The 12,380-nt window shown below is 56.0% G+C and overlaps 4 protein-coding genes across 4 annotated transcripts; all 4 read right to left on the reverse strand.

Annotated features, from left to right (window-relative positions):
- Positions 1 to 41: 41 nt before the first annotated feature.
- On the reverse strand, positions 42 to 1,877 carry CKM354_000339600 (uncharacterized protein; the record flags this gene model as incomplete). Its single annotated transcript, XM_044798593.1, has 1 exon — positions 42 to 1,877. One exon carries the CDS (start codon positions 1,875 to 1,877, stop codon positions 42 to 44), a length of 1,836 nt encoding a protein of 611 aa, XP_044654528.1.
- A 1,619-nt stretch (positions 1,878 to 3,496) lies between these two features.
- Positions 3,497 to 4,577, reverse strand: CKM354_000339700 (type 1 serine/threonine-protein phosphatase catalytic subunit GLC7; the record flags this gene model as incomplete). The annotated part of the gene is made up of 4 exons (XM_044798594.1): positions 3,497 to 3,515; positions 3,566 to 3,894; positions 3,945 to 4,346; positions 4,398 to 4,577. 4 exons carry the CDS (start codon positions 4,575 to 4,577, stop codon positions 3,497 to 3,499), a joined length of 930 nt encoding a protein of 309 aa, XP_044654529.1.
- Positions 4,578 to 6,577: 2,000 nt separating this feature from the next.
- Positions 6,578 to 9,225, reverse strand: CKM354_000339800 (uncharacterized protein; the record flags this gene model as incomplete). Its single annotated transcript, XM_044798595.1, has 3 exons — positions 6,578 to 8,402; positions 8,486 to 9,096; positions 9,193 to 9,225. 3 exons carry the CDS (start codon positions 9,223 to 9,225, stop codon positions 6,578 to 6,580), a joined length of 2,469 nt encoding a protein of 822 aa, XP_044654530.1.
- A 1,823-nt stretch (positions 9,226 to 11,048) lies between these two features.
- CKM354_000339900 (uncharacterized protein) lies at positions 11,049 to 12,143 on the reverse strand (the record flags this gene model as incomplete). The annotated part of the gene is made up of 3 exons (XM_044798596.1): positions 11,049 to 11,315; positions 11,405 to 11,450; positions 11,506 to 12,143. 3 exons carry the CDS (start codon positions 12,141 to 12,143, stop codon positions 11,049 to 11,051), a joined length of 951 nt encoding a protein of 316 aa, XP_044654531.1.
- Positions 12,144 to 12,380: the final 237 nt, after the last annotated feature.

The raw sequence follows: 12,380 nt of genomic DNA on the forward strand, positions 1-12,380 counted from the left end.
CCTGATCTCTCCTTCGTCGGGTGGCCTACCACCTCTTGAAGCTAGCGTATTATGCCCCATTCGCCCACAATACCGCGCTTGGGCTCGCCCTTCTGCTTCGAAAACACATCCCAGAAGCGCAACGTCTCGTCTCCAGCACCCGTGCAGATGATCGCCCCATCGGGTGACATGCTGAGGTAGAGGACACGGTACGTGTGACCTGTGAGACTGACCACTTGGTTCATGCTCGGATATTTCCAGATGTTGATAGCATGCTGTGAGTAACCGTGCGTCGATACAAGTTCCGAAGTTCGCTGAGAGAACAGCAGGTTGCAAACCTGACTGCCTGTGTCGTGCGAGCTGATGAGATGCGGATTCATCACTTGATTTGAAATTTCGGGCTCCGGTACTGGAGACGTTGAGAGTCCTAGTCCAAGATTTGTCTGCTCGACAGGTATTGATCGCGTCGCCGAAGTCTGAGCCGCTGATATCGTGTTCCAGAATTTGATGCACCGATCGGCCGTCCCGCCGCCTGAGGCCAGAACACCACGTTGATGAGGATTCCAGGCGATGGCTTTCACAGCGGCCTTATGGCCGCCTTCTTGCTCGCCCCACCGATGTTGCCACCGCTCCTCCATCTTGTCCCAGATGAAGATCTTGTTGTCGTTACCACCAGATGCCAACTGCTCAGTCTCTGAGTTCCACTTCAATCCACACACCTCCTGCTTGTGACCACTAAGCCGACGCAGGTACTGATTCGATAAGCGGACATCTCGATGCAGTATCGATCTGTCTCGCGATCCCGTGGAAAGTATATGTGCATTCCAAGCAAGACTGCTGATGCGCGAAGCATGCCCAGTCATGGTCCGCAGCCGCTTCTGTGCCAGCGTATCCCAGATGTGAAGAAGTCCCTTAGAAGTTCCAATCGCGAGGTGCGTGCCACGCTGAATCCAGCTTACGCTCGTAACAACATCTCCCTCTAAGGTGCACAAAGTAGTCACCTTCCCGCTTTCTCGACTCCATAGATAGACCGAGGCGCCAAGACCAACTGCCAGTATATCGTTTGACCCCCAATCCACCAAGTTCAGATAGAAGTCGTCGGCCAAATCAGGTGCATCCAGTACTTTGTAGGGAACTTTGCTGACTTGACGCGGCGTCTTGCGAGGAGATAACAGCATTGTCTGTGACGAGTGCTTAACCGGTGACAAGCTGTAGATTTCGGATCGGGCATTAATGTTGGGCCCTCGTTCGCTTCGGGATATTGAACGCGGCGTCAATGACACAGGCTGCTGAGGTCCGTACGAGAACAGATTCTTATGCGGTGTTGAGGGTGTGAAATTGCTGCCGGCCAGATTCGAAGCGGCGCCAGTGCTCGTCACAGGCGGTGTCTGTCCGCGCGAGCCAGTGCGGTCGTGTATAATCTGCGGAATCTCATCGTTGAACATCTCCGACCTCAGTATTGATGAGTATGTCCGGTTGGCTTCCATCTTCTGAAATTGCAAATCTCCTGGTCCTTTCTTGCGATGCCGCGACGGCGTAGCTGGGGATCCATCTTCATGTAGCAAGTTGTAGCTTGCAGACAAATCCTGCCCTGCGCGATTTGGTATGAAGCGATCGCTGGTCTGGACTTTCTGCCGCTTCCGACTCGGACTCGGTGCTGGCGTACTCACTCTCCGCTGTCCAGCCCGCTCAATGTCTTTCAGCGCCTTGTTCAATGCGACGGGATTCACGGGCTCACTCCCGCTGCGAAACTGATCGGTGGTGGGCACTTGTTCATCGCTGTGCGCCCTCTTGCCAGTGACAGTGGGTGGTGTCTTGCTCCTGGGTGGGGACAAGGGCGCTGGGGTCTGAGTATCGTTTTGTGGTATGCGCTCGTGCTCTGCGCGCAGCGCATCCATCGTGATTGCGCAGGGTGGAATGGAGGAAAATGACGGCCGCGCAAGCGTCACCGGGCGCGAGCCCTGGATATGGTGCCGTTAGATCGAATGTTTGGCGACTGTGATTGCGAATGTGGTCCTTGCGTCGGATTCGAGGGGCCCTGTGGACAGCGAGTGCGCGATGGTGCGACGAGTGGGCGAAGGGTGGACTGTGGATCGGGAGCTGCGCGATCGAATTGCTGTTCGTAACGAATGTTGTCGGATTGGTGGTGGATGCCGTAACTCTCTGGTGTGAATGTCGGGGGTTGGACGACGAACAAGCAATGTCGTTGTGGACCCTTAGCGCGGGCCTGCCACCTCGCAGCCTCAGCTTGGTATTATCGTTGCACTCTATCCACCCCCTTCGACAATGGATACAATAGTCAAGTCGACAATAGCCGGATCACGTATTGTGACCTCAATTGAAATCTTGCAACACTGCCACCACCGACGAGGTGGGATAGTGCCAGGCGAGAGAGTCAACGTGGTCGCTGTGTGCCTGGTCGTGTTTGTTTTCGATGCATCATGCGAGCAACGACGACTCCAGACGCGTGAACGTGGTCATGTCACGCGCTGCACCCGCGGATTTCGGCCATGCAGCAGCGGCAGCACCACAACATCGCGCCGCCATCGCGAGCCGCAGGCCTACCGACGGCCTGCAGCAGCCTACTTTGCCGCATCCTCACCTTGAAGCTGAAACATGCACGCGAAAGTGGCGCGTCGCGTTAACTGGTTCCCGTTCGTTGCCCACGTGCGCGCTACTTCAGGGCCACATTTCGTCGATCCTCACCAAGATGTGATACATAACATTGCTACGTTGGCCACAGACGACATCGCTGATATCGACGATAATGGTGGGAACTTCCACTCAAGGTCCAGTCAGACTCCCGCTCATTTACGAGCTTGGAGCGGACAGCAGATGAATGTAGTCAGAAGCCGCGTCCGTAGTTGACTTCGAGTCTCTCAGGGTTGATTTGGAGAATGCTTCGCTCTGTAGACGAGTCAATCCAAACTGCTACTAGACTCTTCCCAAGAAAAGCGCTGCACTTTGACCGCAACGTCAATGGTCAAAGCTCCGACAGCTTCACAACAGTCAATGTCATATGCAATGTCTGGGGGTAAAGCCAAAGCAACTTACGGTAGAGTGATGGGTCTATTGTCATATATGTGACAGGGGTAAACGAGAGAACATTAGCAGTAAAGCACCTTGTTGAACGTATGGAGTGAGTAAACAGCGCTCAGCGTATTCGACAGAACCCGCCATCGCAGCAGTAACAGCATCCACCAATGCTGCCATCACCACTTGCGCGACTTGTGTGCGAGTGCGCGTGAGGACGTGGCTGGCCGGCATGTTCCTCCGGCCGCTGCCACCAGACTGCTCTTAACCCATGCAAAATCGTACACACCACCTCCGTCTCGTCGATTTCTTGCGCGGCCCCATCTCCCGACCTTCCTTCATTTTGTGAATCGTGTCTCCGCCTCATTCAGTGATGTCGTACACGCATTGCCGCAAGTCTCTGCCAGCAGCTATCCGGACTCGGCACAGAAGGTGAATTGGATGCACTTTGCTTTCAAAGATTTCATCTGTCGCTTTGTCCACTTTATCGTCGCCCGAATCTGCTGTAGCAGGTGTAAGTAGTAGTGCCGTGAGGAGTAGAGGACGAGCTTACTTCTGCTTTTTCTCTGCCGGCTTCAGAATCTGGAATGAGCAGAGCAACGACTCATCCACGCTCATCATAGCGCCAGCATTGTCGAATTCACCACAGTAATTCGGCGCAGAGAAAAGTGTCACCAATTGACGCTTGGAAAAGAACTCGTAGCCGTCCTCGACGACTTGATGCGCACGACAAATGAGGTCCATGTCGTGCTTTTGCAAGAATCGCGAGACGACATCCGGGCCAAACGTGAAGGAAACACCACGATCGTTCTCCGACCAACCAGTGATGTCCTTGTCGGGGTCTGACCACAACAGGTCACAGAGCAGGCCACAGTCTGGGATCTACGCCAATGTCAGTTCAGCCGTGTGTTAACCTTGATCCTGGAACATACATCTGTTGGGCGCATGACGCGGCGAATCTGCTCCATTGAGTTCAGATCTGGACTCAGGCCTCCGTGCATGGTGAAGATTTTCTCGTCGATGATGGCGGCGATTGGCAAGCAGTTGAAGCAATCTGTGAAGGTTTTCCAGAGCTTGATGTTGTAGCGTCTCTTGCACTCGTCGTAGAAGCCGTAAATGCGGTTGATGGACGCGCACTCGTGGTTGCCACGCAAAATGAAGAAATTCTCAGGGTATTTGATCTTGTAGGCGAGGAGTAGGCAGATGGTTTCGAGAGATTGCTTGCCGCGGTCAACGTAATCGCCTAGGAAGAGATAGTTGGCCTCTGGTGGGAAGCCGCCGTACTCGAACAGGCGCAACAGATCGTAGTACTGTCCGTGGATGTCGCCACAAATCTACCATTTGTCAACATTCATTCATGCTCTGGCCTCCATACTGGCACGCACCTTGATTGGAGCTTCAAGCTCCAGCAGTATGGGCTGAGAGATGAAAATCTCACGAGCCTTGGTGCAGAGATATCTAATCTCGGTCTCCAGCAACTGCACCTGCTTTCCCGGGCGGCTGCCGCGCACTTCGAGGAGACGATCGATGATGGAGTCCAAGTCCACATCGTTTTGGTCCGCCATGGTCGGCGGTGGGGAGGGGGAGAGAGGACGTCGAAGCGGAAGGTACTCTCAGCCAGTCGCGTAGAGAGCGCCGCAGCCCAGCAGAGGGGCGAAGGGACTGCGAATTAGTCAGTGAAAAGGCGTTCCAGCTCGATTGCGAGAAGCTGCATAGCTGTCTCAACATGTCCGGTTGCACGTGACCGGAAACAAAGATACTCTGTTCGCCCGGTTTTCCATTTGGAAGGAGATTCCACCGTATGTCGCAGTATTTGCTGCTGCCGGAACTGTCTGGCCGCTGTTCATGCAGCCGCCGCTGTGCAGCTAGCAAGAGAAGAAAAAAATCATCAAAGCAACGTACCGAACGTGAAGCGGATGAGCGCAAAGGCTCGAGAGAGCAGCGCAGACTCTGTTCGTATGCGTCTGTACCACTATTGCAGAGTGCTGCCAATGACGTGTGTCTGGACAATAGTGTCGAGTCTTCAGATCCCACTCGGATGACCAGGGGCGACGAGGCTTTTGCTGGGCCGGAGGGAGCGGAGTCGGGCGTCCACTGATGCTTGCAGGCAGGCGCAGTGAGGACGAGTGACGGGCGAGATTGTGTCGCTGGCGTGGTGCGGAGGGGAGGGGGCCCAGTGACAAGAGTGGGCGCGCAAGTGCGTCAGGCGTCGAGGTTTTCACCGCTCGGCGATGGATGAAGTTGCGCAGGCGGGACAGGGGCAGGCAACACGGCGGATGCAGGTCGTCAGTCGTCGAGGACGGGCGGGCGGGCGTGTGAAGGTGTGCAGTCGAGGCAGAGGCAATGTTGGTTGAGAGAGCGCGCAAGGGAAGAAGGAGCGGTGCTCGCCAAACAACAACGCCGGCTCGTCTGCCAAGCACAGCGAAAGGAAGGCAGGCAGCTGGGCGGTCGTGCACTCTGCTTCCCCTTCACCATCACAGCCCAACCAATATGCAGCCGACGGGGCCCTCTGCGCAAGAGCCCGCTCACGGCCACGCGTGCGACGGGCCTGTCCTCGCCGGTACACAGCAGTGCCCTCCCTCACGGCCGTGCATGATGCAGCACCAACTGCTGAGCCAGCAGCAGCAGCAGCGCGCGTCTAGAGCTGCCCCTCGATCGAGCAACGCAACGCAACGCAGAGACGCGGTCAAAACGCAGCTCACTTTTTGCCCACGCCACACCTCGCCCTGGCCGCTGATCATTGCAGCAGACAGAGGCCCGCGCTTCGAGACCGACTAGTGAGGCTATTCTCAGACGCAGCGTTCGACGCCGGGCGTGTGCAACTTCACCTTCGTCGTCGCCATTGTCGAGCCATCAGTAAGCAGGTCGGCTTCGTCAGAACTGACACCGACATTGCGGACGCTGCTGCCGTGGAGCTGTTCGCCAGTACATGTCTACCGTCAGCTCTCACATGTGCTCTGGAACGAAGGTGGGGAACCCGTGTCATATCGCATGTCGACCCAAGAAACAATGTTCACGATCGTTCCCAACACGCACGATCTGCACAAGCCGATGCTCCATACTTCAGCTCAAGTACCGGCCAGTCGTTCGCGCCATCCATGAACCACACTTTGTATTTGATTCGAGGAATGCACTGCTACGTATCCAACAGATCCGCTTAACCCCCAGAACGCCGCGCTACAAATGCCATCGTTTCATGCCTCTCCACCATGCGCAACACGAAATCTATATGCCTCGGGAGGCATGCTTCATCCTCTACACAGCTCGCATGCCGCTTTCAACTAAGAAGCGCCTCTGTAAGACAAGAACGCATTAATTCGCTCGCCAAACCCAGGGGTATTTCTACACCAATGCAACAACCAGACAAAATGCCATCCGAGTAATGGCCACGAGAAGAATGGTCATTACGCTCTCTTTCAAAACCAGGTATCCCGAAACGATGAAGCAATGAAGGGAGAAGATCCAAAAGAAAAACAAATCATAAACGCCAGTGGCCATGCAGTTGCAGTCGTCGAAGAAGTTCGCGGCAACGTTCGATAGAGTCCGAGCGAATGGGCGAGCACTTTCATCCGAGGGTACGTCCCCCAACACTGACGCCTCTTGCAAGTTCTGGACGGGCGGCGACTGTTGTCCTTGATGAAGGACTGAAGCTTCGATTTCTCGGCTCCTCTGACACGTTGCTCTCATTCAATGCAGAGAGCCAATTGGGACCCAAGTCCTGTTTCAGGGCCTGTATCTTCTGGCGATACAATCCCGATGTTGGTTCAAGACCCTCCGGAGATCTCACAGGTGAGTTATCATCATCAGACCATTCCCGAATCTTTGGTGAAGTGGTGGCTGCAAAGCCCGTTTGGACTTTGGGCCGTGTTGCCAATTCTGTCTGTGCCGGTGGTGTCGGATGCATACTGCGATGTGGTGTCGCTTCCGGGGTCGAGGGTTGATCACTTTCGGTCGTCGGGGTGTGTGGCATTGGTGGAAGTTCGGTGAGTTCAGGTACTCGAGGCTCTGTGGGAATTTCTTCCATTGCTGAAGGAGGCTGCGATACAGCTGCCACAGCCTCTAGTACCCTTTTGCGCGGATTCTTCTTTCTTCTCACTGTCGGGGGCGGGCCCATGTCTGACCGAGATCGACGATGGCCCATGTTTGCTGGGGGTTCCGGAACAGGCTCCAGTCCAGCATCAATTGGTAGGTCAGCAACGGAGAGCGGCTCTGGAACTTCATCCTCTGGCGGAGGTCTGACGATGGGTTTGTTTGCAGGTTCTGGGGCGCGGTCTGCAAGATACTTCTTCTCGTGGTACAGTGGGCCCATGGTATCGATCGTAACGTCCTGCATATGGCCTGGAGTGGATCGGAACAGGTTGAATATTGTAATCCGGTAACTGCTGTGAGTCCTGGTAAAGGGATTTTTGATCACATACAAATCGGTCACGTCGGGCATGCCTGTTAATCGAGCCAATTCTGTAGGATCATGCAGCCGGTTATCCCGCAAATCAAGTCGCTCCAACGAGTACAGACGCTCAATGCCAGCAAGTGAAAGCAGCCTGTTGGTGCGCAGATTGAGAGTGGTGATGGCTGGCAGTGGATTGCGCGAGAGCGAGGCGAGGCTGTCAATCATGCAGTTGCTCAAGTTGAGCGCACGCAGGTGCGTCAGACTTGCCAGGGCTTCAGGGATCTCGGAGAAGAGGTTGCCCGACAAGTCAAGTGACTGCAGCGTGCTCGCTACTGGGGCAAGGCTGCTCACCGTGAGATGCGTGAGCGAGTTCTCTGCTAAGCTGAGATGTCGCAAGAAGCGCCACTTTGAGGAAGGCAAAATGCCCATAGCCAGAAGATCGGAGGAGCTGTGGCGGGGAGTCATTTCATGGTGGCTGGAGCCTGAGCTGCCCGAAGATCTGCGAACATTCGAGGTACCAGGTCGATGTGAACGCGGCTTATTCAGCGACATGTGCCTCGAGGTTGCAGGCCGTGGAGGAGAATTACTCGACTGCCGGGCATTCTCCATAAGCTTCGTGCCATCAACTGAGACACCTCTTTCCAAAAGAATGGCAGACCCGAGCGATCCCCTTCGGCCAAGCGCGGCAGGAGTGGTAGGATGTGATGCTGCGGAGCCAAAATCTGGGAATCGTTTTGGACTGGCTGAGAACCAAGACGGACCGGGGGTCGATGGCGTGGTTGGCACCTGCGTCTTGGAAGAGCGTTTGCGCCTCTTCTCGGTGTCATCCAACACAATGTCTCGCAACAACTCTATTGGGTCCTCTAGCATGGCATTCTTTACCGTCAGGCTGCGCAATTGCTCTGATAGCCTGTCCCAGCCGTAGAAGGAGCGGAAGTCGAGATCGCAAACCTCTAGCGAACTCACGTTCTTGAAGACGAACAAGGGCACGGCGGTGTCACTAGATGAGGTCGACCAGAGGTTAGCAATGGCTTTCACACAAGTCTGCACGTTTCGAGTAGCCGTTCGGCATGTCGCACTCACAAGGGAAACTCCTCGTAGCCGGCGATAGGACGGGCTTTGTGGTCTGGTGCAAGACGCAATGCTGGGATTTTGGTGAAGCACGAGTACAAGTACTTGAGATCATCACGATGTTGCGCCTTTAATTTCTGCTCTTTGGCTGCCGCATTGTGTCCCGTGAGCGTGGACCACACGGACGACATGCTGGACATGACGCTGCGCACGCTCGAGACAGAGCGCAGCGAGTCCGCATCCGAATGTTTTCCCCGCAATCGTGGCGGGTGGTTGAGGAAGGACATGTAGCTCGACGCAGGCGCATCATTGTGTAGATTTTCCAGCCGTATCAACATCGGCCCCGGGTCAATGCCCAGCTCGGCTTCGAACACGCTGAGCAGGTAGTAGAGATGGTGGGGCGTCAGCACAAGCTTCGCGGGCTTGATACTCGCGGTCGAGGAGAAGGACAGGTAGGAGGGACGCGAGAGCGACTGCGAGAGGGTCATGGTGCTGGATGCGCCGGCCGATGTCTGCGGCCGGCCTGCGGCTCCCTGCTCTTTGCCATGCTTGGTCCTCTGGTGCTGCAGCTGCAGCGCGTTCGCCAGGGCCCGTTCATGCGTTGACACGAACGAAGCCAGCTTCTGTAGTCGGTCGTCGTTAGCAAGGCGGCGCTTGGCAAGACGATGCAAGGTGCGCCCCGTCGTGGCGGACTGGCGGCAGCGGAGGGGGCGACGTACCCGAGTGAACTCTTGTCCATCGGCCGAGTCCATGACACCGCGTATGGCTCATCGAGGGCCAGCAGAGCGGCGACAGAGGGCGAGCGAGGCGAGATGTCAGATAGTGGCCGGCACGTGCGAAAGAAGTGTGGTCAAATGAACGGCAGTAAACAGCAGCCGCCGATGCGAGCCCCGGTCAGCTGCTGCGCGCGAAAAGATCTATGGGTGGAGCAACGGCGCATGAAAGTGCGGCTCGGGGGGGAGGTCTGGTGCTTGTCCTCACGTCTGCTGCGCGCAGTGTACATATTAGTGTTGTTCAGATAGAGGGGCCGGCTATCGAGCTCTGGTCTGAAACTGCCTGTCCTCGCCGTCTCCGATGCGGTCCCAGTCCATTGCTGGAGTGTACACGCTCCCGCCGGTGCGTTGCGCCCTCACGACGGCCGCTCGGTCACTCGCCGCATCCTCCGCCACCCAGCCTGCCAGCAGCCAGCCTCACCACCCAATGCCGGCGTCGTGGGGCATTGCGTGCTGCATCAAATTTTACGCGCATGAATCCGCGACGAGCTGCATGATCAGCAACAAGCGCGCCCGGCCCTCGCTTGTGCCACGATACGAGCGACGCGCCCAGGCGCCCACCACCACCGCCGCTGGGCACGACGGCGATCTACACTCCCCTCGAGCCTTCCATCACAGCAGAGCAGCTCCTCGCACTCGCCCTTGCCTCGCTACAGGCAGCGTGATGCATCGACGCGTGACTGCACGATCCATGGCTCACGTTCCACCACCCAGCATGACCTGCACTGCATCTGCACCTGCGCGACCACTCCTCCTCCATGCCCGGCCAACCAATGGCGCCGCAGACCAATCAGCGCGCGAGAGCTCCCCGCTGCGTCGCACCCAAAGCTAATCACCGCCGAGCAGTGCCATAGAAGATGCTCACTGGCCTATACAGCGCTGCGCGGATGCCATTGCTGGTGCGCTTGCCGGGTGCGACCGTCGCATACCAGCGTGCGTGTAGTCCGGATGAACATCGTCTACAAGCTGGTCCTAGGCTACCACAGCGCCATCCGTCACAGCACAGTAGTGTATGCAATCCTTGCGAATGTGCACCGCAGCCTAAAAACGTTTGCCAAGCATACAAGATCTGGACGTTGCCAATCAACATTGGTGGCCGAGAGCTGCTCGCTGCCGATGACGTCGAGTGCTCAGCTGATACGAGGACAATGGAGACGCTGTGAGCGCACGACAAGATCCCCCTCATGTTCTGATCGACTGCAAGGCCTTCCGACGGAACTGCTGCTTAGCCTCTCAGATGATGCTCGCTAAGTCACGATCTGAGCCAAGCCTGCGGCGGTCCGTCTCTCTGGCCCTGAACCTAGCTGAAGCCCCTTGCCAGACCTACTGTCCTGCGAAATGAGCATTGAGCCGACCACGCTTATTCTCCATCTGTTCACCAGGGACAATCCGCACTACTGGACTCATGCTACGCCATTGCAAGACCTTGGTGGCAGCAACAAAGCCGACGAGACATCCAAGTATTGTTGCTATTTCTTGCGGCAACGTGACGATCCCTGTTGTGTCAACAGTCTCCATTGAGAAAATGCTCAAGAGCATGAGGAAGGAGAAGCGCAGCATGCCCGAAATTCATTAAAGCGTCGTGAGCTATATCTGCGGCTAACATAAACAGTGTTCATACATCCATCCGTGGCAAGAGCAAAGCTCACCGCAAAGTTACCACACTGAAGCCCACTCGGAATATCAGAGAAGAAGGGGCGCACCCCAAGCCCCAAAGGCAGCAATGACCCATTCCATTCGAGAGTCGAGGACGGAAGTGCTGTTCCGATTCAGCTCTCGGTGGCGCGGATTTGATTGCAACTTCAAATCGATCTCCAAACTCCACCAGCCATGTTTCGTGGCGAGGTGCTCTTTGGTCTGCTGAGACGAAACCGGTCGACACCGAACCGATCCTTCATCTGGCATTTGTACGCATGACGGTAATAGGGTGTCTGCCACCGATCCAGCCGACCGACATAGACCCACTGATTGCAGCGACCACAAAGTACCTCAAAGCCGACTGCACCTTCAGCATTTCGGCGAGCTTGCGGGGCTTCAAAAGGTTTGCCTGTCGCGCAAGAGATGCCGTGCTGCGCGATGCATGAGTCAGTTGATCTGTTGCCTGGAGTCATGTGCGCGCTGTGCATGACTGCAAAATGGAAGTCGTCGTCCAACTTACCGAGTAGTGCATATGATACCAATATGCCGAATCCTTCAGCTTGTGCCTGCGAAAACACATATTAGTAAATGCCATGAGCCGAGTTTCCTTGGAGTGCATACCACGAAGAGCAGAACCCGCACCAACCTGCGCGATTCGTGCCGTACCCTCGGACCCAGCGTGCGGTGTACTCATCGCCCGCGAACCTGGGAGACTGTCGACGTGGCATCAATTCGGCGAGAGGTCCTGGACATGTGGGCTCTGACCTCCATTCGCGGGAGTTGCCATTCATGGCGAACTCGGTGCCTGTATCACTGGAGTGATGATAAACACTTGTGTTGAGGGCGTGGCTGGTCTGACCGTTCACTTCTTGCATCAGTCCCTCAGCTCCGGCTCCGTTGGATGTTTGCGCATGGCATAGAGATGCTCCAGAGGTCGACCAGTCATGTTGAAGATTTGAAACCGTTGCAAGCTGTGGACCTCCATCAAGTGCAGGACCTTCTGGAGGTATATTTGTGGCACGGACCATGTTCCATGCAGCCGCATCATAGTATGATACTGTCGGGGATGCGGAATGGGTCTGGAGCAGCTCGTCGTTCCGATATGTGTCTTCGTCAGCGGAATTGACCGCGGGATTATGGGACCAGGGAGATTGTCCACTTTCTCGCTGGTATCGCGAGACCGTACTGTCGTCCCAGGTCTGCCCATGCCAACTTGCCCAGCCGTTCCATTCGCCCCAATTGTCACAAGATGGGCTCATTTGAACTCCGATGGCAGCAATAGAGCGATAGCAATTGGGTAATTTGGCGAGAGTGACGAGTTACTTCACGGAGTGACTACAAGGCTAATATGGGGCAAAGGTGACCATGTACAGCGCTATCTCTGCTCGAGCTGAAATGCGCCCCTTGCAACAAGGCTGCCGCTGCAGCAGGCTGAATCGAGGACAGCTCAATTGACGAGAACGTCACGTCTTCGAGCTTACGCTACAAGCCCAAGC

Source organism: Cercospora kikuchii (genome assembly GCF_019650295.1).
Source record: "Cercospora kikuchii DNA, contig_00002, whole genome shotgun sequence".
NCBI lineage: Eukaryota > Fungi > Ascomycota > Dothideomycetes > Mycosphaerellales > Mycosphaerellaceae > Cercospora > Cercospora kikuchii.